Source organism: Cygnus atratus, chromosome 7 (genome assembly GCF_013377495.2).
Source record: "Cygnus atratus isolate AKBS03 ecotype Queensland, Australia chromosome 7, CAtr_DNAZoo_HiC_assembly, whole genome shotgun sequence".
Classification (NCBI taxonomy): Eukaryota; Metazoa; Chordata; class Aves; order Anseriformes; family Anatidae; genus Cygnus; species Cygnus atratus.
Window position 1 is genome coordinate 15267875 of NC_066368.1, and position 26362 is coordinate 15294236.

General features: G+C 51.6%; 2 protein-coding genes across 2 annotated transcripts in view; both read right to left on the reverse strand.

Annotated features, from left to right (window-relative positions):
- Window positions 1–870: 870 nt before the first annotated feature.
- CPN1 (carboxypeptidase N subunit 1) lies at window positions 871–9939 on the reverse strand. The gene is made up of 9 exons (XM_035541082.1): window positions 9717–9939; window positions 7150–7346; window positions 6747–6902; window positions 6446–6628; window positions 5473–5584; window positions 4980–5119; window positions 4565–4664; window positions 2544–2662; window positions 871–1002 (listed from the first exon to the last, which is right to left on the reverse strand). The coding sequence occupies exons 1-9, from the start codon at window positions 9937–9939 to the stop codon at window positions 871–873; spliced, it is 1362 nt and encodes a 453-aa protein (XP_035396975.1).
- Window positions 9940–13528: 3589 nt separating this feature from the next.
- Window positions 13529–26362, reverse strand: part of ENTPD1 (ectonucleoside triphosphate diphosphohydrolase 1) — a 32903-nt gene continuing 20069 nt past the window's right edge. The window contains exons 2-10 of the mRNA XM_050711941.1: window positions 23323–23456; window positions 22808–22925; window positions 21594–21744; window positions 20734–20893; window positions 19918–20154; window positions 19105–19365; window positions 18371–18487; window positions 18028–18165; window positions 13529–17872 (exon numbers count right to left, since the gene is read on the reverse strand). Coding sequence (XP_050567898.1) covers window positions 17666–17872; window positions 18028–18165; window positions 18371–18487; window positions 19105–19365; window positions 19918–20154; window positions 20734–20893; window positions 21594–21744; window positions 22808–22925; window positions 23323–23456 — 1523 coding nt within the window. The 3' untranslated portion in view covers window positions 13529–17665. The remainder of the gene's footprint in view (window positions 17873–18027; window positions 18166–18370; window positions 18488–19104; window positions 19366–19917; window positions 20155–20733; window positions 20894–21593; window positions 21745–22807; window positions 22926–23322; window positions 23457–26362) is intronic.

Consider the following 26362-nt stretch of genomic DNA (forward strand, 5'->3'; position numbering starts at 1 on the left):
ACCAAGATTCAGGCAGGTTGTCTCAAAGGACCATCAAATCACCTGTCCTGCACTCCTACTCACTGGTTGTCAGACCTCACCTAGCTGCTCCTGTGCTCAGACTAATTGCTTGTGTTGGCGCGAGCAGACCCTTCAGAGAGCCATCTGGTTTGGATCTGAAGACATAAGGAGGCAGGATAATCCATTGCTTTTGCCGGCGTGTACCGTTTCATCCTAACTATAAATAATCCACATGAGCTACCAGGAAGTCCCATCTGCACAGCAAAATGGACGTAACGTCACTAGCTGGGAGCTGACCTTGGAGCATCACAACCCAGCGCTGCATCCCTCCTTGTGGCGTTCCACTCAGCGACAGCTGTGCTACGCATAGGACACGCTGTGTCCAAAACTGGACACACATGCTTTAAAACTGGCCTTCCTCTAACTTCAGGGTCTACAGGCAGCAACCATCCTTACCTGAGGGAGAAGCATGGCACTCGCACCCTGAGGATGAGCACCAGGATTCACGCGCCCCGCTTGTGAGGGCAGCACTCGCTGCCGGGACTCATTCTCCCTGCTGTGCACCAGTGAACATCTCATGTGCGCTGTAGCAGCAGAGTCCGGGCGTGCAGGGAGCAGAGCTCTCCTGGATGGAACAAGGGCAGGAGGGCAGCTCCGCAGCTACAGACACGCTGCCTGGGGGACCGCAGCCTAGACACGTTCTGCTGTGAATGACTTCACGATTTGCTCGGGGATTAAATACTTCCTCGTTTAATAACCTAATAATTCGGGCTAGTTTCATGCTGGACTTTCGGAAAGTTCACTGGCTGCAGTCTTCAGCCAGGCCTCATACAAAGGGCTTCCCTCAGCTCCCAGCCAAGTGAGCTGTCCTCATCTCTGGGTCCCCCGGCGGGTGGCTCTTGGCACTACCTTCTTCTGAAGGGTTTTATTGTTCGTGCGTGTGCCTGAAGCTTTACGCTCCGGGGGCTTCCTCACCACATCTTGTTTGAGCTGGAAATGCACCTGGAGAAAGAATAACAAACGCATAACGCAGTGACTGTGCCCTGCTGGCTCCAGGGGTCTGCAGGACCTGCCCCGGCTGATTGTATTCTAAGCTAACTCATGGCCAAGACAAGCGTTGCCAATCGCAGGCTCGGTGTTATGATACAATGGGAACTCAGTGCTTAAATCAGCTGGAAGTATTTTTCTTCCCCATGGAAAATACTGTACCAACCATCAGCTACATTTCTTACGCAGGGAGTTGCTCTTGTGGCAATGCAATGTCCTAGGATGATTTGGAAGATGAGCTGTGAAAGGCGAGTGACTGAGCTACGATCTTTTTTCATCTTTTCTCACAGAGAACAGAGAAAAAGCTTTGCTTTGCATCTCTGTGAATGTTTAATCCACAGAATGGTTAGGACAAACAGACCTTCTCAACTGCATCTTGTTAGCTGAATCCTGCTTAATCAGTCCTGCAGCGACAAGTGGCTCTAGTAGATCCAGGAAAAAAAACATCCACAAAAGAAACCCCCGCCCAACCAAAAAGGATCAAACAAATGGCTGTGGGGTAGCAGTGGAACAAGGCAAACAAATGCAGTCACAACAGGGAAGGGGCAGAGGGAAGTGGGGACAGGTGGGCTGCTGTGAGGGGAGATCTGCAAAACCAGACCCTCAGGGAACAAATCTGTCTTCTACAGCAATGTGGTGAAAGGAAAATCTCTTACAAAGGAAAGCCAAAAAGCAGGGTGCTTAACCTAGCAAAACAAAGGCTAGGACTGGGCTTGACAGCTCTCTATAAATACATCGGGGAATAAATACCAGGGAAGAAGAGGAGCTATTTAAAGCATAGTGTTGGCATAAGAACAAATAGGGATAAACTGACCATAAATAAATTTAGGCTGGAAATTAGAAGGTTTCCAATTCTGAGAAAAAGGCAGCACTGGAAGAACTTCAGAGGCTGGGTAGGGTGGGATGAAGAGACGGAGGGTGGGAGAACCACCACAGTGTATTTAAGGCAGGGCCTGACCAGTGCATGCAGAGAAGCACATGGCGTGCCAGGATGCTGCAGTCGGGGGGTTCTTGCCAGTCCTCAGCCAAGGCTGTGCCCAAGGTCCTGCTGCATTCAGAAGGCAAGGGCTGACCAACCACTGTTTTATAACCTATTTTGAGTTGTCCAGCCTGCACTTAGAAGGGCATTGTAAGAGCTGGTTTCACTTTATCTCCCAAAGGTGTTTGGCTGTTCTTTGCTGGCACCCGGTCCCCACAGCAGCTCTCAGCAGAAAGAGGGGCAGCCCTCAGCCTCTTGCTGCCAGTCTGATGATGTGCTTGGTCCCAGGCATGATGCAGACAGCAGCAGAGCACGGAAACCCACAGAGCAAAGGGGACAGCACAGCCTCAGGGAACAGACACTGCCTCTAAACCATCACGTCCTTGCAAGTGGGGAGGTTGGAGGGAGAGCTGGAGAGCAGCAGCCCCAGCCAGCCAGGGGCTCACCCCATGGCCAAGAGGCAGAGGGGTACAGGAGACTTTTTGAGGCACCCTAGTGACTACGCAGCCTGACTCACCAGTGAAGGTTCAGCTGGGCCCACTGTTGTTGTCACTGTCTGGGGCTGGTAGCCCTCTGCAGAGGCTGTGACAGTGTAAGTGCCAGGCAGCAGCAGCCGGAAATAATCCCCCATATCGCCTGGAACACAAGATGAGAAGAGAAAGCACTCAGGATGCATAGGATGCAGAGTAAAACATATTCCAGTAGCTCTTGCTGAGCGTCCTTCCTTGAGCCTTCAAAACCCAGACAACTTTTGGCCTTCCTTCCAAATCTGCTGGCTCCTGCAAGGCTGGATTCACGCAGGAAGCCTGCAGGTGACGTCTCACTAGTGCCACGGAGCAGAGGTCAGTCTGCGAGCAGACGCCAAGTGAAAGGGGCCGGGGCAGCAGTGCTGGCTGTGCCCTTTCACGGGGAGGGTGCAAATCTGAGCGCTTGCTGGTCGGACAGTAGCAGGCCTAAAGGCATTCACAGCTCCAGTTTAACTCCTTATGCATAACACCATTTTTTAATGCCTGTCATATTCAGTTTTGCCACGTCTGTGTTACCAGCAGAGTTTTAATCTCTCATCAGGTTACCACTCCCCTGATTCCTCCGGCACAAGGAAGCCCCAGGAGCACTTTGTGTACTGCTGGGGCAGGGACAGGGGGACAGGGGGCTGACAACAGCGAGGGAGCAGCACGTTAGGGATTACTTAGAGCATCTGAATACATGCCCATCTATGGAACTGCACGGGTATCGCAAATCTGAGTCATCGTTACGGGCAGCCTGTGCATTTTGGCTTAGGTGGGCTCAGCCTGGCTGGGAAGAGGCAGAGGGGGGATCTGCTCACAGCCTGCAGCTCCTCGAAGGACAGCTACAAGGATGGCAGAGCCAAACTCCTCCTGGTACATGGGGCAGTGACCGTGGATGGCAGCTTGGGGGTGTCAGGGTGGATCAGGGAGCACAGCTTCACCACGAGGGTGAGACACTTCAACAGAAATCTCCATCCTAGGAGGTCAGTGGGGATCAGATGGAGAGAGTGATCACCGACCAGAGCCTGTGCTGGGACAATCCTGCACCCAGCAGGATGTTGGAATGGAGACACCAGCGAGGCCTTGCAGCTGGCTGGTGCAGTAAGAGTGCCACTCTTACATTTGGAGTGCCACCGAGTCACAGACCTATGGCCAGAAGTTAATTTTGACGATTTCATAGTCTGACCGATGGAGAGCTGCAATATTGGCTTCTTTTTCTGCAGCCAGGCTGGTTGAAGAAGGGTGATTATGAAAATGAGGTTAAAATCAGCCAGCAAACAAGAAACCACCACAGTTCAGATCAACTAAAGTGGCACTTCATTCTCGATCTAAATTTGTCTGGCTTGAACTCCCAGCCTTTCATCTTGTTCTGCCATTGTGTCCTTTGCTATCAAGTATTTGAGCTCTGTGTAGACACAGATACTTGAGCAGGTTATTCCCTCAACCCACTCTTCGGTTATGTACAAGGGTATTCTCTCCTCTCTCTCAGATAACATAGGACTCTGAAGTCCCTCACAACAAGGTTTGCTTTCCGGTTCTCACCTCTTTCTTTCCTCAGCCCTCTCCATTTTTGCATTTTGTCCCCACAGCACCCAGCATGGGTGCATGCTGTGCCACTACGTCCCCCTTGCCTTGCCTTCTATAGATTATACATTAGAGGACTGCTCCTTAGCTACTGCTTTACCCTGTCTGTTCAAACAGTAGCTGACATGATCTGTGGCCAGTGTACCTACACTTAAACAGACCATTACAGTAAAGGATGAAATCAGAAAATCCACTTCATTTTTTCTCACTTCCTAGACCACAGTTGCCTCCCCTGAGACCCTGGCCCAGCTGCTTGTGAACCCACCTTCTCCCTGGTCCAGCAGGCAGAGGCAGCAGCACTACCCTGTGCACTGCTCATTTCTCACAGCTAACGTCTTTCAGAAGCAAAACATGCTGAGCAAAACGCTCACTGTGGCCTCACTCCCCTCCCACAAACCCAGACAGCCTCTCAGGGGGACACCACGCAAGGGGACCGGCGACCCACCGGACGTAACGTCATGGCTGATTCCCTGGACAGAAATGACTGCTCCTGCAATGCCGTTGTTGTTCTCGTCTGACACCATCCCTTTGATGCCCTGGTGAATCTGCAGGGAGACAGTGCTGGCTGGGTTAAGGCCCTCCCTTTGCTCAGGAGGGTATTTCTGGGTGCTGGAGGAAGGCAGAGCTCTGGGGACACCATCACTTTTCCCCATACCCCTGGCTGTGCCGGTTCTCCCTAGGACTAGGACACAACAGCCACCCCAAAACCCACCAACATCCCTTCCAGAGCACCCAGCAAGGTCCATGGCCTCCTCCCTCCTACCCCAGTGCTCCCAGTGCCTGCTGACCCCCTACCATCAGGGCTGGGGCCCGCTGGGACCTGCGGGAGAGGGGTGTAGGTCCCAGGATCACCTCCTTACCTCTTCGATGAAAGCAACAAGCGCCTCCCGGTTGGCCATCCACTGCCGCTCCAGGTCCTTCTCGGGGGGAAACTTATTGCAGCTCAGCTCCAGGGTGATTTCAAAGCAGTTGGTGTAGAGGTAATTGAAGTCTTGCATGCCTGGAAGAGGACAGCCATGGCCAGGGGAATCCAAAGCCCCTTCCCTCCCCGCTCCCGTGTCCCGGGTGTCCCGGCACACGTCTGTCTTCCACCAGAACTGCTCTGCTCCCCTTCTTTGCAGCCCCATCCCCTCATGGTCACTCAGCTCTCTCCTTCAGTCAGATCCTTCCCCTCTCCACCTGTGGAAGCTCAGGGGGGCTTGGTACCACAGGGCCTCTATTTCCCCTTGCATATCTCTGAGGTACAACCACCAGAAAAGTGCTATCGCCACAGCCTTCCCTAAGCGTCTCGCCTATCCCCTCACCTCTCTTCAGCCCAGCGCCTTGCTGTGGCGGGTGCTGCTCAGCCCTTACCTTTGCTGAGCGAGTACCAGGACGCCCCGTTCGTGATGCCATCAGCGAAGTAGTCCCCACAGTTCCAGCCGCGGTGCATCCAGCCGTGGGCATACGAGTACGTCTTGGCCAGCTGCAAAGACCGTGGCCGGCAGTCACACAGGAGACAGCTCCTGCCTTTCACTGCCGTGAAATACAACCCGAGGTGGCCAGGACCTCTAAGAAATGTAGGCAGGTGAAAGAGCAGGAGGAAGAGCAGAAATGTGGCAAGCTGGAGGCTTGCTGATGGCACAGACAGCTTCTGGCCTGCTCCTGCTGCCCCCCCGCCCAGCAAATGGCACCAAAGGGAGGAGTAAATACAGGACAAAAGCTAACTGGTGTCAATCCTGATGCAAATATCACATCTACCAGGGGAATTTTATTAGGAAAGCGTTCAGGCAACTTGTGTTTCTGGCATCTTTATACTTATTGCCCTTATCAAAGATTGCTGTTTATTTTTAGATATGAAGGCAGGGTCGAAATTGGGACACTGGATCCAAAGCCTGTTCTTTGTGTAGGACAAAGTTTAAGAGAGTGGTGCTTGCATTTTCTAATGCACACTCTATACCTTGTGTTATGCTTCAGATGCTAGTATAATCTCACTCTGTCAGCACAAAAACAGTTACTTCACCGCATGTCTGACTTCTGAGGCTGTGTGGGGACCACCAACCTCTGCCCCAGGCTGCAGGCTCTGTCTGGCTTTGCGTGCAGCTCCGCTCCCAGTGCACCCTGGCAAGCCCTGTGCTTCCCGGGAAGGCTGACTCCAGCTCAGACATTTTTCTCATTAGCTGTTCTAACGCAGACTTTCTCATTCTCGTGCTGGTTTCTGTGTTTCCTAATGGAAGCAGTGGCTGAAGGCACTGTTTTCTGGGACATTTGAACAATGGAGAAAAAACAAAGGTTCAGCTAGTCCTAGCAGGATCAGTAGGACATATCAATACTTTCCAATCCTCACCTTCTGGAACAACTTGTCGTCAGGGGTGGGAGTGTTGACCGTGCGCCGGTGGCTCCTGAACCGCTGGTCCTGAGATTTGTCGTAGGGGTAGTTTGCCACCACCGCTCCGCCGTGCAGGTTGGCCGACAGCACGAAATTGTAGCTGCCGATCCACTGAATCACAGCCAATGTCTCTGGCTCCACCTGTGAGGAGAAGAAGGGGTGAACCGCGACAAGGGGCAGGCCCACATTGGTTTTCTGTGTGCAGAAAAGGACTGCTGTAGGAGGATGCTGCGCCGCTCACAGCATCCCAGACTGGTACCTGGCTTTTCCAGTTGTCAGGCAGCGGGATGTGGTGATTCGGCCCGCTGATTTCCCCGCTGTAGTACATGAACGTGTTGAGGTCAGGAAAGTTGCGGTTCAAGTCCACTCCGTTGGCGTTGTTCCTCCCCGTCAAGTACCCGATGCTGTCCGGGCCCTGCGGGGCAAGGGTGCATCGCGGGGGTAAGAACAGGGTGAGTGCAGCAGGGACTGGCCATCCTAGCAGTGCTTTGGTGGCTTTGAGTTGTAGCACGGTGGGCAAGGCTGGTGTGCAAGCATCCTCCACCACCCACCACAAGGATGTCCCCTTCCCACTGCCCCAGCAAAGGGGACCCCGCAGGAGCCCTGTCTGGAAAGGCGTTCGGCCCCTACCCGGCTGGAGGCGGCGCTCGCTTGCCTGGTACCTGCTTGGCAGCCACTTCGTACCCGTCGGGGTTCATGGAGGGCATGATGTGGATGCGCGTGTCGTGGAGGAGGCGGGTGACGCGCTCGCTGCCCCGGCGGTACTCCTCGCACAGGAACTCGGAGAGCTGCAGCAGCAGCTCGCGGCCCAGCACCTCGTTCCCGTGCATGTTCCCGACGTACTTGAACTCCGGCTCCACTGCAGAGAGCAACGCAGCAGCGGCACCATCAGCTGGGGCTGGGGTTGGAGGAGCCCCTTCCCACCCCAGGGAGCCTCAGCAAGCCCGAGAGACCCCCAGTAAATGACAAGAAATGGCCCTTTCCCATGGAAAATGGAGGCGGCACAGAGGAACTGGGGAGGGGTGGCAGGAGAACTGCTGCCTCCAGCCCTGAGGTGCGGGGGCTGCTGGTGGGAAGGAGAGAACAGGCCATTTCTGCTGCCTCTGCCATGTGCAGTTTGCTGTCACTACCCCTCACCCATGTGGCACATTCCTGGTCAGCAAGCTTCAAGGAGCTTTTCATTCCACCACAGGATAAAATCAATCCCTGGCCCCTGGCAAGCTGTGTTCTTTCACTGAGAGGCGGGGTCCCTGCTGACTCCATGCAGGTGGGAGGCAGCAGAGGTTTCCCCTCTGCCTCCCCTTCACCTGCCTCCGAGGGGATGGCTGGGGGCTTCCTCACCCCCCAGAGATGGGGAAGGGAGCTCAGAGAAGCCCTGAGCAGCTGAGCTGCATACTTATCAAACTGCCTCTTGGGCAGCTCTGGAATGAGCAAGAAGGCCTCTTGCCCCTGGCTTTTCTACAACTAGAGATTTAGAGTCTGCAACCAGAGACTCACTGCTCTGCTGAAGGAGAGGCAGCACCCATGAGGGATGGGTTAAGCCTTCCCTGCTCCAGAGGCTTTTAAAGCAGTTGCTTGTCAGAGAACAGATGTCCAGTTGCAGGCTGCAACCAGCACCAGTAGGATGAGAGATACCAGGAGAATCCAGCTAAAAAGGGAGCCCAAGTTTCACGTGACAGGGTAAGGACAAAACAGGGCATCATTACACACGTTGGGCTGGCAGAGCTCGGGACTCACTGTGAGTTTTTCAGCCACCACCAGTGATCCCCAGTGTCCATGATGATGCTGGGGCAAAAGACACTGCAGCCCTGCTCGCTGGGCGCCTGCTGCTTCCAAAATCCGACCAAGCTTCCAGATGTGCTGAAGACAGACTCTAAAACAACTCTAATTTTGGCACCAGATTTTCCTTTTCCGTTTGTTGCCTGTGACCTTTGGATTGCCGTGCCTTAGTGAAGGACACCGCGGGTGGGCAGTATGTGTTGACCCGGTTAGATTTCAGGAGACATGAGAACTGACTTAATTAGGTAATCCAGTTATTAAATCTATAAAAATGTCCTGGGGTTATGCACAGCCTTCATTTAAAAAAAGAAGGTCTCAGCAGGGACTCCTCCTCCTCTGTTTTGTTTGAGTCTGAGGCAGGATTTGTCAGCCTTTTTCAGTTCGCAGACCCCTAAACTTTATCCACGTGGACACACAAGCCCTAATTCCTGCATGTAAGCCAGCTGACTCAAGGCTTTGCTTTTTGGAGTTACATTCCGTGGCCTTCGAAGGAGTCCCCAGATTCCCCAAATTCCCATGCTACAAGCTGGAAGCACCCAAGAAGCAGGGCTACCAGGCCACGCTGCCAGGGCTCCTTGCACTGAGGACTAGGAGCAGGTCAAGCCAAGTCTCTGCCTGGGGCAGGGAGACCTTGGTCACCTCCTGCAGCCCTCCCAGCCGCTCTGCTGTGGTTCTGCCAATATAAAACCCAGCGCAGCATCGCCAGTGCCCTTTGCTCGCTCCTTGCTTTGAATCATGCCCCGATTGCTGTGGAGGTGTCCGAGGCCTCCTCGGTGCTGCGTGGGTTTCAGTGCGCGGTGCTGGCACGGAGGTGGTCGTGGCGGGAAGGCCCTCACCGTGCTGCTCGGCACTCCTGGCAGCGATGCACTGGGCTGCAGGAGGGGGTGCAATGGGATCTGGGGGGGCTGCTCCACTGGAGGGGTGTGCAGCAGCAGGTCCCGCTCACCCCTACGGCACTGCCATCGGTTTTCCACGGGATTATGACTTTTCCACGCGCCCTGCCCAAGCTGCGGGAGCTCAGCACCACCTTTGCTGCGCAGCCCCGAGAAGGGGGGGGCCGGACCGTTCCCCCCCAGCGCTGCCTGCTGCTGCAGGCCGGGGGGCGGCTGCCGCCTCTCCCTGCCGGCTCGAGGCTGGCTTTCGGGCAGGAGAGGGTGGCGGAGAAGCTGGCGTGCTGGGACGACCTCGCCTGCGTCAGCCCGCGTTTCAAACCCACGGCTCCGTCCAAAGTACGTGCCTGGGCCGCGCTGCTGCTCCGGAGCGCTCCGTGCGCGCACGCAGCCTTCGGGAACGCGCCCCCGGGGACCCTGCCAGAGCCCCCCCCCGGCACCTCCGGGAGTCCTGCGTGGGACGGGGGCAGCCCCCACCCGTGTCCCCGCGGCGCCGCGTGGCAGGAGAGCAGCGGGGCCGTCCCGTCCCGCCCCGTCCCGTCCCGTCCCCCCGTACTCACGGGGCTCGTGGATGCCGGGGTAGTCGCTGAACTCCAGCACGTAGAGGTGCCGGCCCTCGACGCTGCGGCCGATGCTGTAGACGCGGGTGACATAGGGACACTCGCTCTGCACGCGGAACAGGGCCTGCACCATCTCCTCGTAGCGGTGGTGGACGAAGCTGACGGCGGCCGCCACCTCGAGCAGGAGCAGCGCCCCCGCCAGCGGCCGCAGCCCCCGCGCCATCGTCCCGCGGCGACCGGCGGCGCTCCGAGCCCCCGGCTCCCTCCCGGCCAGGAGCTAAAGTGCACGCTGGAACCAGCTCTTTCCAGTTCCCCCGCCGAGTGCCAGCCCCCTGCACCTGCGGGCGGGGGGCGGCGGGAGCGGGGGCAGGGATGCTCCCCCCGGCCGCCCGCTGCCGTCGGGGAGGTTTCCCCGCTGCGGCTCACTCATTAACCGGACGGCAAACAGGCCCCCGGCGCCCCTGGCTGTCACGGCAGAAGAAGAGCAGGGCTGGAAAACTGGCCGCGGAGGGCGGCGGGGCTGCCAAGCGCACAGGCGGGCGGGGAGCGGCGGGGGGAGAGGAGCGGGGAGCGGGCGGGGGGCGCCCCGCGGGGCCGGTGCTTCCGGGGGGAGCTTCCCCCGTCGCCCCCCGCCGCCGTGCCCACGGGAGGTTGAGCCCCCCGCGTGGGGGGAGAGCCCGGCGAGGCGAGGGTGGGCGCCCCCGGGACCCCGCGGCTGCTCTCCTGCCCCATCTCCCGGGGAAGCGGGGGAGATGCGGCCCCGCCGCCCCGGCCCGATTGGGATGGGGCCAGGATCGGCCTCCCCGTGCTCTCCTACCCGGGCAGCCCAGCTGGGAAGTTGCAGGGGGAGCAGGGGGCGGCGCGGAGTCTGCTGTCGGATGCGCAGCCCTCTGCTCGGGGGTGTAAGCCCGCCTGCTGAGCGCCCTCCAGCACCCAGCGGGCAGCAGCAGAGAGCTCAATAGCCTACAGGCAGACCAAAATGCCCTCCTGTCTGTTTGCAGAGATGCGCTCTGTCTCTGGATTTGGAGGAGGCTGATTCCTCCCCATCCCTCTGCCACATCCACGCTTGCCCTAGCGGGCTGCAGTCACCCAAGGGTCCCGCAGCTCTGCCCACGGACAGCGGCGGTCTTGCTTTGCAGCCTCACCCCGTGGGGCTAAAACTCCAGCAGCTTGGCTGCTCTGATGAGGGTGTTTAGTAGGCCATCTCTGACACAGAGCCCAAGCACTGCTGTAGCCAAAGGGTTTGCCATCACAGCTGGGCACGCCAGCAGAAAGGCTGCCTTTGCTGACACGAGCACGCCATGCTGGCTGGTGACCACCCTGGAAAGGAGCTCCCCCTGCCGCCTCCCCTTCCAGAAGCAATGGGCTTCTCAGCGTACTCAGGGCCCTTCTCAACAGCTACCAGTCCTTCACGTGGATCCCCACTGCATGGCTCTAACCTCTGTGACGTGGGTTGCTTTAGCTGCCTCTCCCCCCAGCAAAGCATCCTCTAGCAGTGCTGCCTGGCCCCACTGCTGTCCTTCCTGTCCTCCACATCCGCTTGGGTCGCTGCCCGCCTTTCTGCCCCAATGTCCCAGGACGAGCAGTGAGAAAACGAGGGAGACCTTGTTTATAGGGCAGGGGAGGTTTGAGGGTCCTTGTTTGGATATGGGGTCTCTCGGCTGCACCCTGGGACATTGATATCCTGGTGAAACCTCCCATGTGGGAATTAAGAGCAGTTCATTCACCTGGGGCCACTGGCAGAGCAGAGAGAGGCTGTGTTCCTGCCTGAGCAATGGGCAAGCAGCATTTTGTACACTTGTCCCTGCGGAGCAGGGGCAGTCTAGGAGCAAGGTAAAGCAGATGCAGAGGGGAGGGAACACTGTGTTGTGTTCGCCTACAAAGCACCCATGCCCTGCAGCAGCGGCTGCTCCAGCAGCTTGCGCAGCCAGGCGGGTGTGTGGTGATAACATCAGCTGTACAACATGCCATGTCTGGTGGGGTTTTTCAGGGCTGACAGCCCACACAGTGGTGGGAATGCCCTTGCCTCCTTCACATTGCTGCTCTCAGGGCTGCTGGGTTCCCGCAGAGCCACTGCTACACAGCTTTCAGCAAGCCAGGCAGTGCCAAAAGGGTGGGCAGCTTTCCAGTGCTCGCTGGTGTTACTTGGCAGCCAGAGAGCATTAGGGCTGTAGTAAACCCGCACAAACCCCATGTTTGGGCTGCCTCCCTCTCCCCTTTCTCCTCCCAGGCTGTTTTCAGTGGCCTGTGACAGCAGTGGCAGAGCTGGAGCTATAGTGCTGCCAAGGGACACATGGGAAAAGCGTGCACTTTCCTATGGAGACAGGGTGACGTTGATGTGAGAAACAACAAGAAAAAGAAATGGCAGAATGCTAGGTCCTAAAAAAGAGCCATGAGCAAGATTTGGGGTGGGTGGAGAACGCATCTCACGCACTACTGGGTCTGGAGAATTACTCAGCGTTATCCATGGCATAGGCGTGGAGGCAGCCTACAACCAGGCAGCAGCTTTAAATCAAACGAATAGGAATCATTTTGCACACAATGCACAATGAAATTACCTCACCAAAGATGAAAGATAAATGAGAGCAAAAGAGGATTATACAAATTAATGGAGAACAGGGGCATCCACAGCTATTAATTGTACAAGTCCAGATGCAATCACTTGATCACAAGTTTCCTAAGCCACTGACTGCTGGAGGCGGGATCACACTCTTTTCTCCAACTATCATCTCAAGTGTCACCCACTGCACAGCTGGAACCAATGCTGATGCGCTGCACATCTGATCTGAGCTAGCATGGCCCTCGTCGCAGTCTAGGAAAATAACACGCTAATGAAGTTTTGAGCCAACAATAAATCCTGACATGTTAAAAGACACTGATGAAAGCAGAAACAAACAATGGAGGACATTAGCTCTTAGAAACAGTGCAGGAAGTAAACAAAGACATAATCTGGAAAATGCAGCGAATACATCTGGGACAAATCATCCACCGCCACCACCCCCCACCCCAGATGTTCAAAGACGGAGAGACCTTGAAGCAGGAGGAGAAGGGACCGCACAAGCAGGAACGTGCTGTGCCACAGTGGCAAGAGGGATGCAAATTCCAGCCCCGTCCCCCTTTGGCTCGTGCAGGTCGCAGGAGCCCATCCCTCTGCAGCCAGCCCTGTAAAGACTCCACCTGGTGCCTTAGCTTTAATTCTGGCCATCTTGTTACCAGAGGAAGGCTGGAAAATGTGAGGAAAGTTCTAGTTAAGAGACGTTAAGAATGAGCAAACTGGGGAGAGCGTGTGCTGAAAGAAAAATGATGAACCATGACAAGTATGTTTGCCTTGGCTGAGCTGCAGCTGTGGTTGCACGCAGAGGCAGAGCCATGCAGCCCCAGCACGAGGCGTGGGCCCCGTGTCCTTCACCTGTTTTCCAGGGACTGCAGCGCTGGAACGAAGCCAGCAGAGCTGGTGCAGGAGAGAAGGACGCAGGCCTGCAGCCCATGGCATGGGAGGACAAAGCTCCTTCGGGGAGGTCAGGGTAAAACTAAGCCAAGGAAAGATGGGGTTTGGGTTCTAGCAGATTTCCAGGGAGCCAGACCACCCTGGGAGGGGCCTGGAGCCAGGAAAGGGCATAGTGTCTGTCTTTGCCAGAAGCAAGCGCTGCCCATCCATCCAACAGCAACTCCAGCTCTGACCCAGAGCACTGTTGGAAGCTGGCAGCAGGAAATCCCATCTCAGGCCTTTTCCACCTTTTATGCCAAAAGCTCCATTCCACTACTGTGCAGGTCCCATCATCTGGAAAACAGCACAAAAACATCACTAGCACAGGTTGAGAAGTCTTTATTGTGATAAGGATACAGAGATGGGTGTGTGCAGCAAAACAGAGATCCATTTCAGCAGGGCTGCGCCACACAAAGGAAGCGCAGGGCCTGGGTGGCAGGGCACAGGGACTCTTGGCCTCGGCCTGGCCCCTAGCCCCAACAGGCCACTGAGCTCTGGGCCGCAGCCAGGAGCCATGCAGGGCCCAGCCCTGGCACGGAGCAGCCGGGGAGCTGGGACAGACGAGAAGGGGGCATGGGTCCAGCTGGGAGCTGCTCTTGGAGAGGCTGGGGAGCCCCGGGCAGCACCAACTCTGCAAGTCAGCATCTCACTGCAGAGGTGACGGCCTCACTTCCGAGAGGGTACCTCCAGCAAGCTGGCTGGCTTTACTGGGCTTTGCTGCAGGGCTGGAGAAAGCAGCTTGAGCCTGTGCCGAGAGGAGAGCCAGCTGGGCTGGGGAGGAGTGAGGGTACTCATTAGAGCCTGTTGTGGGGACTGGTTGCTCTCTGCAAGAGGTGTGGGAGAGCTGTTGTTTTTCTCCTTCCCGCCAAGCTCTCAAGTCTCACTGATAGTTCTGCCTCAGACCCAGCCCTAGGGTGAACAGGAGAGAGCTCATGGAAGTCATCAGTCACAGAGAGGTCAGACTGCTCCTGTGCTCTGCCAAATGAGCAAGTCCCCCACAAAGCATCTTCCCAAAAGGGCACCTCTCAGCACCCATGCCCAAGTCAGACCTCAATCCCAGGACACGCACCCCAGATTGCTGCGGCACCTCTCAGGGCTCCCTGTGACTGTGACAAAACACACAGACAGGAGAGAGCAGGGTCTGAGATAGCTGCAGCCCAGCAGAGCTGAGCAGACCGTAAATATTTGCAAGACAAGAACTCATGGTGTTTAAAGATGCTTTAACCTAGAAGAGCAAAACCAGACAGGAGCCAGGGGCTGGAAATTAAAGACAGAATCTATTAAAATTAGAAATAAGGCACAGATAATTTTCAGAGAGGCAGATCAACTGCATTAACAAGATAAGTGATACCACATTATTACCATCTGACATATCTCCCCACTATCTTTCATAGTCTTCATGGTGGGTTTTGTCCTTAGGTGACTCTGGAATACACACTTGAGCCAAATGCAGCTGGGTCAGACACAGCAGAGAAGTAAACACATGAACATCCACTAAAATTGAACTCCAACCCAGGATTTTGGGCAGCCCCCAGAAATGAAGTCCTGCAATGGCAGAGAATGTGGTGGGGAAGAAAAATCATACCCTTTGCTGGGAAGGTTCAACTCCAGCTAGTGATATGAAAGGGTCTTGCCATGGTAGAATACCTTCAGTCAACCCATTCCTGGAGCCTCAGCTTGCTTAACTGATTTTTAAGTGGTATGTCTGGTATCTCCCCAGCAATTCTAATTTTGGAGATCGTTTCATAAATGTGATCTAAAAATCATAAGGTTGAAAAATAATGGAACTTATGTCTTGTATTTTTTCTCAATTTTGGGCCTTTAGATTGCACTTAAAATACATTTGCATTTTGTTTATTTTGTTTTGTAAACAGGACACAGTACTTGCAATAGAGATATAAAGTGTTGCTAAAACTCTTCACCCAGGTTCCCACCTCTTTTCCTTTGACATAAAACCTTAGCAGGGACCAGACTAACACAGATATTCACTACACGCCAGTTTCCCATCAGGAAGTTTCTGAAACTGATGTGATCTGCCAGTTCCAGCATCACAGACAAACCTAAGCAGCCCTGGCAGCTGGCTGTTCTGCCACGAAGTCTCCTACCTTGCTTCCATGATCAAAACTTACTGTTAATCTCTTATCTATGCATCTTCGCTGAAAAGATCAGAAGGAAGACTCTGTCTCTAGATGAATCCCCACCTCAGTGTATTTGCAGACAAAATAAACTGGTAAGTGAACAAAGTGTGGGGAAATGTCATTTGTGGGTTGACCTGGACCACTTGCTTGGGGAAACGTTCTTAGAATGGTATGCACTTCAACACAGCCACGTGGAAGGCAAAGTATCTCATGATAAGAAACAGTGATGTATGCTGTAAGACAGTGGCCATTCTGAGGCTCTTTCATGGCCATTTTTGCCACAATGGGGGAAAAAGGCCAAGATGCAATAGTTAAACCGAACAAAGTAGTCCCTTATAAAACCTTCTCTTAAGTGAACAGATCTGACCCTGAGATATATGAATAGGAAAAAAGAGTGTAAATCAGCAACAGAGGGTATTACTTTTATATACACTATTAGGGTGTCTACTACCACTTGCTTTGGTGTCCAAACTTCAGAAAGATGTAAAAAAATTCAAAGTTGACTCAGGAGCTACAAGTGAGGCCACAACAAAGCACTTCACAGATTGAAGGTCAATCTATTTAATGTGATACAATGACGACTTGCAAGCACCAACAAAGAAAAAGGGATTTTGATAGCAGAGTTATTCAGTCTTTCTGAAATGGGCAGATCAAGATTCATAAGAAGCTGAAGCCAGCTAATTCAGAGTAAAAATAAGACAGATTTTTGGAAGAAGAGTGAACTGCCCAAACATCTTACCATAAGACAGGATAGATTTTCCCCTTACCTTTAGGTTCTTCAATGTTATGGTTCCTACTTCCAGGCATGAAGTAGAAATAACTGGGGGACATTTTCCAGCCTGCACTGGGCAGAGGGACAAGCTGGGAGAGCACGAAAGCCCTGAGCTCTAAGTCTGTGCTTGCCCAAGAGAAGGCTTCATCCAGGTTGCACATTCTCCCCTGTACCTTTTGCATCTTTGCTTGGGGAAACACATGAAGGTGTCTGTGTGTCGTGCCTTTCTCCCCGCAATACCTGCTTTTTGCCTCCAGCACATACACGTCATTAGAAGAAGAGATTTCTGAGATTTCTTGGGAGGTAAACAGGCACCAGTGGTTTCCAAGTGTTATAAAAATGGATTTCTGACTTACCTCTCTTTTATGACCAAGGAATGGGAAATAGAAGAAAGATTCATAATTCTGATCAGTGGCACCCCCCTAGCTGCATGCTAGAAGATGGGCTGCAGTATGTGCACTTGCAGACCCTGGGTCTTATGGTTTTGGGATAAGTCTAGCTCATGAGGGAAGGAAAAGGAAATTTTCACTGATTTTGCTGATGGAAAGAGTGGCTCTATCTGTGTGTGCCCATGCTGGCTAACTGCTGCCAGCTGTCTTTTTATAAAGGAACATGTCCCGACAAAAATTTTCCCTGGGTCAGAGACTGCTGTATGATCAGCACAGTGACACTGGATTGCTTTAGTGGATATCTACCTGTAGGCATGCTAATCAGAACAGAGTCCCTGCAGGCATAAGTGCTCACTACTGGTCAAGGATCCGTGGCCAGTATGAGCTCTTCCCACAAAAAAATCAGCAATGCCTGTCTGGGAACTCGCGTCTTGATGCACAGTCACCCTAGGGACATGGGAACGGCTCAGCATAACAGCGAGCCAGCTTTGGTCCAGCAACAACATCAGGAAGACGTGGGAAAGAGGCTTCTTGCCACCTGTGAAAGGAGCAGGTCGCTCCCAGAACCCAGCTAAGGACTGATGACCGCCAGCACATTCAGTTTCTTCATCCTCATCCCTTCTTGTTTCAGAGTGACATTTGGGAGCATGGCCAGCCTTTGGGGACCAGCAGGCTACAGGTGACCATACCCAGCAGAGGTGTGCTGGTGCAGTTTCCCTGCTGGAAGGGCTCTGGGGAATGGGAACAGCTTCAGCAGAGGAGGAGCCGGATCACCCTGTGTGCGAGCACTCCCAAGAGCTCAGTGGCATGTGGGACCCTGAGATAACCCTTGCAGGAGCACTGGCTCCCAAAGATTGCTGCTGCTTTTCTCTTTATAATGCTGTGTACAAGGCAAAAAACCAACAAGCAGCAGAGTTTCAGTGAATGAAAGTACGACCCATTCAAGAAGAGGACACCTGCTTGTCAGTCCTTGGCAGAGGGAGGTGGTGAGCCTGGTGCCCCGACGTCTGTCAGTGCAAGTGAGAGTCAAAAGAGATAAATGCCCTTGTTGTACACAGTCAGTAGCTTCAGCAAGGAGGGCTCTGTGGTACAGCCTGCCCTGCAGCAGACTCCTGGCCCTGAGCGGCTGGGGTGACACGGCCCCTCTCCCTGCACGGCTCTTCCTAAACAATCCCCTTCTGCAGGCACTTGGGCTTGTGGAAGAGAAGCCAGGCAAGCACGAGCACGGATACCAGCACGAGGGAGCACAGCACCATCAGCCCCACGTAGCTGCCGTGGGAAAGAGGGGGTGCAGCGGGCTCCTCCGCAGGGATCATGTTGGTCAGGTTCAGCATGTAGCCCAGGGTCCAGCCTGCATCGCTGCTGCCGATCTGGAATGGGAGAGAAGCAGAATCAGGGCTGGAAGGTGCAAGGGCAGTGTGCAGCCCTGCCGGGGAGGCAGCACCCCCTGCAGCAGACGGGCCAGGTTGTTTCCAGAGGGAGCAATTACTCCGTGGAGCAGAGCCCTCCCCGCCACAAATCCTACCTTTCCAAGGAAGTGGATCCTTTGCCAGTTCTCTTTAGTGAATTCATAGCCATTTTCCAGGAGAGAGAGGATGTAGGCCCCAGAGAAGCAATATTCACTCAGGTACTTCTCTTTTATCTGGTGATATGCTTGCTTTACCTAGGGAGGGAGGGAGAAGTCACCAGGCTGCCAAACACAGGTTCCCACAGCTGCAGCTTGCACCTGAGCATTCAGTGCAGGTGCTGGGGAGAATGTTCCCACACTTCCCTTGGAAATTACCCCCAGCCATTTATCCCACAGCAAAGCACAAGCAGCTCAAGTACCTGAGCTCTCTGCCCTGCTGCAGAGATGCAGTGCTGCTCACCTCGTGCCAAGGCCGGGCGCAGAAGCTCTGAACAGCACTGGCCACTTTGTCCAGGGCAAAGGGGTTTTCGTTTGTCAGGTTCAAGAAGTTCATCACAAAGTAGAAAGCAGAAAAAGCCTGGAGGAGAGAGAATATTTTAACCTGAGCAGGACAACAGGAATCCCACAAAAGAAAACAGCCTTATTCAGAGAAATACGAGAAATAACATCACAATTACAAAAGCAGTTATGTTTTCAAGAGCAATGTCAGTCATAGCATCTGCAGACCTGCAGCTCTAGGACTGCTGTTTGGTGTAATGGTGTCACGTGTTCAGTGTGCACTGCTTCCCCATCACATCTGGGAGGCAGACAGATAGGCGAGCTGACCAGTTTCAGTAACGCTCACACACTTCTGTGTCAATTTCTCATCTGGTGCCACTTTTTTACCTCAGGAAACAGGGTTTGCAGGAGCCTGCAGCAAGCCCTCCTGTCCCTGGTGCTGGCCATCGGGGGGCACTGCTTAAAGAATGAATCAGTAAATGGAGCAACACTGGCTGAAAGGCCAGTATCTACTACAGCAGCTCTTACATTTGTTGTCCTCACAGCAAGCACACGACTTTCATAGTTTTGTGTCCAAAAAGTCATCTTGTAAATGAATTCCTGCCCCAGTCATGGGTAACATACTTTAGTATTATTCTGAGTTTCTGCTCTTCCAAAGTTCTGGGTTGTAGAAAGTCAAAGAATTCAAAGACTTACCCCGAAGTCCCCCTGTAACGGAGGTAGGTATATCCCATTGAAGGAGCAGCTGGAGTAAGGACAGCTGGTTTTGTTAAAGAGATTCTGGATGCTTCTTCGACACTTTTCATAATTCCCCTCTCCCACAACGTACAGCTCGCTGAAAGGAAATTGCTTTTTCTCGACTGAAGTACAAGGGTTTTTGAAGAGGTCACTGATATTTATAGTTCTCTGATACCCTTGGTGAAAACATGGATCAAGGATGCTGCTGCTCTCTGTGCTCTGAAAGTAAGATCAATCCAAGCTGTTACATTTCACTCCACAGTAACACACTAAGAAAGAGCCACAAGGAAGGGTGACCACAAGGCACTTGTCACGGTACATCACACCAAGATACACACACATTGGGACAAAGTGGTGAGGATGAGTTTAAGGCATTAGCTGTAATGTGGGAGATGTGACTATTGCTTCTTGCTCTGTTACGACCTCCCTGTATGACCTTGAGCAAACTACTTCCATCCACGTTTTGTGAAGTTGCAGTTGATTTGGGATTCTCAGAGATGGCAAGGTGCCATCTCCCAGGTTTTTCGGTTAAGCACAGTACTCCTGCTATCCCATGCCAACAAATCAAGGCACCTCATATTGGTAGTACCATTGAAAGTGTTGGCTGTCATCTCTCTGAACACCTGTTTTGTCTTTACGGAGGACAATGACATTTCCCAAATCCAGGCTAAGGGATGAGACATTTAGCTGGAACACAGCAACATTCGCAGCGGCAGCATGTCAAAGGTGGGAGGGCCCAGGACCTCCACCTGCAACCACAGATGCACTTGCCTGTAGGTCCCTGGCCAGTTTCTGTTGCAGAGCCTGGTCCTTCCCGTAGCAGAGGAAGCTGTGCGTGTACACTCGGTAATCTTTGCCATAGAGGCGGAAATACAGCAGGTTCTCTGGGGACTCAGAAGGGCTTTCATCTGGTACAAAAGTAATCTGTGTTGAAGCTCCTCCAAGGTCTAATGCTCCCGATGTCTCACTTACGGATTTCAGGGAATGTAGAAGTTTTGTCCAGCCAGACTTTAAAAAAAATAAAAAAAAAAAAATCAAAGACACATACATCGGGCATGTAGAAGATGTATTTGGGAGCAAAAAGAGAAAGACTTAGGAGGAGAGTAATGGAAGCACCAAGCATAGAAAAGGGAGGAAGACATGAAATTAGAGCTGAAACAAGACACAAGAACAAGATGCCGGATCAGAAAAGCAGAAGATGGATCATGTTTGAGTGTTTGGAGGAGGACTAAGAATATGCAATATAACACAACTGTTATGTGAAAAAACAGTCAGCTTACTGTTTCAGTGCCCAGATGATTTATAAGCTTGATAGCTGAAAACTGAACAGTTATAGCAGTACTTTGCAGATATTCACCCAGGCACAGAAATATGTTAGATCAGGGAGTGAGGAGGATGCTGTACCCAAGGGAAGTTATTGAACATGTTGATTGTTTATTTCAATGCTCTAGGCCTGACTCCAGTAATGGCTGAGGCAAGATATGCAGCATCCTGAAAGTTTGCGCCTACAATACCCTCCTGCAAGGCATGATTTATGATGTGCTGCCAGCTGATGATTCAAACACAGACTTGCCATTGATACAATACCTGCTTGAAGTTACCCAGCAGGTAGTTAATGGTGATCCATCCATAGGCTCCTTCTTCCTGACCGCTGATGATTCTGGCACCCTGGAAGTTGAAGGGAGCTGACCGCAGCGTCTTCTCTACTGAGGACAAGACTTTGTCAGCTGCGTTTTTATTCTCCAAGCTGGATAAATGGAAGAAAGGATGGAGTGACTCTGTCTGACAGTTCTCTGCAGCCTATGGGCTTTACTCTGAGCAGGCAGGCTACAAATCCCCAGCAAAAGCATCAGTTATAACCTAACAGTCCTTCATATGGGTACATCCAGTTGTAACTGGCCATGTCCCTCTCTGTCACACAGCTGCCACCAGCTCTGACACAGACCCCACACCTGAGAGCAGGACCTGGAGCAGAGCTCTGCAGATCACCTGGTGAGGATTCATCAGGGAGATTTTTCTTGCTCTACCATCACAGAACTCCATGACCTCTCGTACCCTGAGTTTTCCCAGGCAATACGTATATGAGATTAGCTCCTTGCCCCAGCCAGGTAACAGGTTGGGGGCACCCCCAGGAAAATCACAAATTTGAATTAAAGAAGGAGATATGATTATAAAGTTACCTCAGCTTGACTTAGTCTCAGGCAGAGTCAAGGCGTGTGAAGAGTTACAACGTGACTGGGCATAAAAATCCTGAGTGAAACCTAATAAATACTAGGTTGTGGAGGATGTCTGAGCATCCTCCCCATGTGCCCAGAGAGGCCAGCAGCAGAGGGGGGTATCTGGGCAAAACGTGAACTGGTGGCATTTCCAAGGACTTCACCCCAGAGGCCCCCAGCAAGCATCCTGATGGTCTGAGGTGCAGGGTAAGGGGGCGAGCCCTGCAGTACCTGAGGAGCCGCATGCCGGCAGTTGCTCCGAGGTAGACGGGGGTCTCCTGGTGCTGCTTTGAGGGAATCACACCCTGCGCTTGTCGGAGACACTGTTGCAGAGAGTGGCCTGCGTTCTCCGTGTCATGGGAGTAACCTGAGATCCCAGGGCCTGCAAGAAATGGGGAGACTTCACTGCACCAACTCCAAGCATAACCCCAGAGGGCTGCCATGAGCCTCGTATGCTAAACCGCATAACTATCACATGCAGCAACATCAGGTACAACCACTCTATTTGAGTTTCGGAAATCCTACAGCACCAGCCCTTTCTCTGACATGCAGCAATCTTCTGGGCCAGCCAGGGCCCTACAGAAGGACCGAGGAGCCACGAGGAAGCCCAACATATGCAGGGATGGCTGCAGCACTGGGCAGCTGCCTCCACTCTGCATGGAGCAGGCCACGAGCCAGAGATGAGGGCTGTGGTGAGACACGGGACTTGTTTAGCACAGATTGGACATCTTCAGGCTCATATCTGCTCCTGCCTGGTTGTAGGTCATGGATCTGAGCCTGAAGATGCCTGACCCTTTGCTACACTGCGCCTTCCAGGGGAAAATGTGATTTGTTTGCACGTTGTGTGCACACTGCAGCAGCTCTCACAACCTGGTGACAGCAGGGCGCTCCCCAATGCTGTGGCCAGGGCGAAATGGCCCAGGGGAGGCTGACACCACCTCTCCTCTGTTCCTCATTACATGTATCCTTTGGGCTTTCTTTAACGCCTTCCTAAATCATAAAATTGCTATTTACACAGCAATTCAATATTATAAAAAGTAAACAACGACATGCATAAATTGAGCAACCTTGCCACATGAGCCCAGCTTGTGCAGAAGCCTTTAAAATGAGGTAAAATCCTGCCCTCCCCTCTTGCGGTTTAGCACCACTTCAACAGAGACCCATGCAGAAATTAAATTTAGTTATTAGTACGTTGATGTGGCTCTTTCCAAAAAGCATTTAATTCTGTACATCCTGAAACAGAAGGAAAATGGACCCAACTTTCCTTTCAAGATGGTCAGGCACATGCAGTTCTCAGCAGGAAGCAGTGCGATATACATTAGAGCCCATATGTTACAGATAACAATCACTGTTGGCCCCTTCCTCCAAATTTCTTCTCCCCCACCCTTTGGCTACCTTATCTCTTCAGCCCATGCCCCTGTCACTGCTTCCTTTCCTCCTCTTACCTTCGACTTTACACACCTCCACCTGCTGCACCACCCCGGTGTCGTTCTCCTTCTCCGCTGGCCACTCGTACACGTACAGGTTAGTGTGGGATGACCCTGCGTCCAGCACGATCCCATACTGTGGACAAAACAGATCCTGTCATCACATCTGAGCCAGGGCTGGACACAGCCTGTGCTGGTCTTCACGCACAGGGGACCAGAAATAATGAACTCTGAATCTGGCAACTGTGCCACATGCCACATCATTGCTCTTCTCAGCAGTGCTTCAGTTCAAAGCTTCCATCAAAGGGAATGAGAGCGGACAAGTCGCAAAACCAGGAATGATTGCTTAGGAGAGGATCCCCTGTGAAGTCATATTGTTTCCTACCAGGAAGTTGTACTAGAAGGTGCTTGAGGTGCATGGAGCCAAAAGGAGAGATTAGACAAGACAGCAAGGACAGCAACTCGTCCCAGAGCCCCATGCACCTAAACCCCCACTTGGCTTGTTTTCCTATAAAAGCTCCAGCTCGTAATACCTTAGTATTCTTCGGAAGTGGCTGGTTTTGGGTCACTGCTACAGTAATTAAAGCAATTGCAGCCAAAGTAGAGAGGAATCCCAGGACGAGTAGAATTTTTCTTGTCCAGGACATCTTTGGTTTGGTACCTGTGACTAGAGCAGGAAAAACACATTAGTAACCCAGTGCCCCATGTTACCTCACCCCAAAAATCTTCAGGCATGTTCCTGCAGTCCCTTTCTGCTCTGAAGCATTTGCCTTTGCCCACCCCTGCTCCCATCTCCCTCTCTGTGTCCTCACATGGGATTTCTTCGATGTAGAGCCTGACCCTGGTGTCCCGCAGATGTGCTCTCACAGGCTGTGACGCATCTCCATGGGCCAAGTGGGGATGAAGGAGAACTTCAAGATGCCCTTATGGCTAACCTGTCTTTGAGATATCCACAGGTGGCTGAGCAATCATATACAAAACGCATCTGCATTGGACAAACACATGCTTGTTCTGTAGCTCTGCATTTGATTCAGTAATTTCTGAGAAGCTGAAACATGAGACTGCTAAAATATAAACAAACTTGTGGAGCCAAAAGCTTTAACCCCTGCTATACTTTGCCATAGTATATGTCATGCTTCGTTGTGCTTTTCATGATGTTGATGAGAATTTACAGCATCCTTGTCACTGGTAATGCATTTAGGAAGTCTAACACTAACATTTCAGTATGTTGCAGCCACAGTTTAAGCAGCACTGTCCTGCACCTTGGCAATGATATACGGAAAATATCTGTACTCCACAGGGTATTTAAGAAACCTACAGAGATTTTTAATGACATTCCTCAAAAGACCAGTGACAGTGAAATGGTGAATAGTCTGTATTTGCACAACTGGCATAACACAGTTTTAAAAAAAAAATCACACATTTTGCAGAACTTGTGGTAGATTGATCTCTTAATTGTTACCAATACAATTGCTATGACCTATCCAGCAAATTAATATTTTGTGGCTTAAAATACATGGGTAACAGTACAGTTTTCTAAAAAAGCTACTTATGGTTCTGAATTATTTCCACCAACTGATATGGCATTTGAGCCTTCAGCTTTAACACATCTGCATTTGTTAGTGGCTAGCGTAATGCTGTCTACTACATTTTTCTGTTTTGGCTTCTCCTTCACATATCCCACAATGGAAATTTCAATTTACAACTTAGGCTCAGTCACTTTGGTATTGCTTAATAGAATACAATCCGCAACACAAAGCTCTAGATAGGGTACTAGCAAAGATATTTTCCAAGTTTATAACCTAGCTGTAAATTCAACAGTTACAACTAACGAATAGCTTTGGCACTCTAATACCTGTTCCCATTATTACGTGAAATCCACTTCTATCCACACTGAAGTTTCATATTCAAAAGCACTTGATTTTCTTACTGCACACATGGTCTGCTGTTTTCTGTTCTCCTTATATACAAGTGCTCTAGAAGATGTTTAGAGGTTATCCAGGGTGACCATACATCTGTGCAGGCAACCACATCAACCATCTTCACGCTAACTTCACACTCCAAGAAAATGAAGTAACTGTGTTTGCTCTGCACCTGCACACCAGAACTTAAGTTCCAGAGGTCATTCATTCTCCAGCCCTTTAGGCAATATTGGATCAGTAGAAAACCATCCTGGCACCCCACATCATGCATGCAAATGTGAAAAGTATTCAAGTTCTGAACAGGATCATCTTCTAACTACTCTGTTTCACACAAATGTTAGCCCCAGATGCCAGAACTATGCGAAGTGCTACCCAATCCTATAAATGATCCAGCATCCCAGGATCAGTTCACTTAGGATAACTTCTCTGAAAAAGGTGCAGGGGAGCTCCAGGAATCTCTACATCTGTAGACTAATCATTTCTTCCCCATACATCTAAAGAAAATTGAACTTAAAAGTGCCAAGAGAGCTTGTTTTGAAAATCTCCCCACAGGTTTTCCCCATAGGAAACCTGATGCTAACCTGGAGTTTTGTACTCTCTCATTACACTCACATGTAAATCTGCCGAGGCTAACTGAAATTTGGAAGCTTGTTATGCTCACATTTTAAGAGTGCCTGTTAGAGGCACAGCATGCTTGCCAATATCTCCAAGAATGTAGCTTAAAAAAACAGTCTAGTGCACATACCAGACAGTAGGAGGGAAGAACGCGTTTTACACAGCTTTATTCAAAAGGGCCCCAGAACTCATGGCTTGAATTGATTAGAAACAGCAATGTGTGACAGCTGGGAGACTTTTCTTCTCGATGGAGACAGTTGGCTCAGGTTATGAATGTACTGAGCATGTCCATTGAATAAAAAGAATTTTAACACTAAAAATGAATAAAAGCAGATGATAGAATGTATAATTAGCTGCATAGTATGGCTGAAAACGGAAACTGCTGCTGACAGCTGCACAGCAAATCCATGTAATTGTTGCCACCCTTACTCTGAGATTTTGTCTAGAAGCAGCCACTAATGGCTTTGTTTGGTGATTACAGTCCTCGGGTTGAAAAATGGGTGCCTTTGCACCAGTTCTAAGATTTTCACATTTCCTGTTATGATGGGTATTGTTGTCTGCTGTATCTTTTTAGTAGCAGCACTCTGGAAGTAGTGGTATTAGCAACAAAGTAGGAATAATTTTCCTACCAAAATTGGCCTTTTCAATAAGCAGCTAGAGAAATCCCTTGCCTGTAGGCAGACATAATTTTCTGCATCCCACCTGCAACCTCAGATTAGTCATTTCTTTTCCAAGGCATATTATTTCCTTAGCTCTGAACATGACTTTCACCTCTTGAATTCTAACTCAGCATCACGAGTCCTCGTCAGGGCTCTGGGGGCTGTAGACAGTGATTTCATCGTTGTATCCCATATCAAGGCATTCATCTGCACGACCTCTTACACTACCAAACAGTACTTCGTTGAAACATTTTGTACTTGAAAAAGTATGAATGATAAGCGTAACGCAGAGGATAAACTACCAAAACAATAACCTGCCAAACATCACTTTAAAAGCATATAGATTACTTGATATTTTTTTTTAAACATTGCATGTC

Excerpts from the sequence above, each read along its gene's own strand:
- CPN1 (XM_035541082.1), bottom strand. The coding sequence starts at position 9,939 with ATGGCGCGGGGGCTGCGGCCGCTGGCGGGGGCGCTGCTCCTGCTCGAG. Across the intron at positions 6,903-7,149 it reads ACGAAGTGGCTGCCAAGCAG|GGCCCGGACAGCATCGGGTA; the intron begins GTACCAGGCAAG and ends CTTGCCCCGCAG. Across the intron at positions 5,120-5,472 it reads CTGGTACTCGCTCAGCAAAG|GCATGCAAGACTTCAATTAC; the intron begins GTAAGGGCTGAG and ends GTCCTCTTCCAG.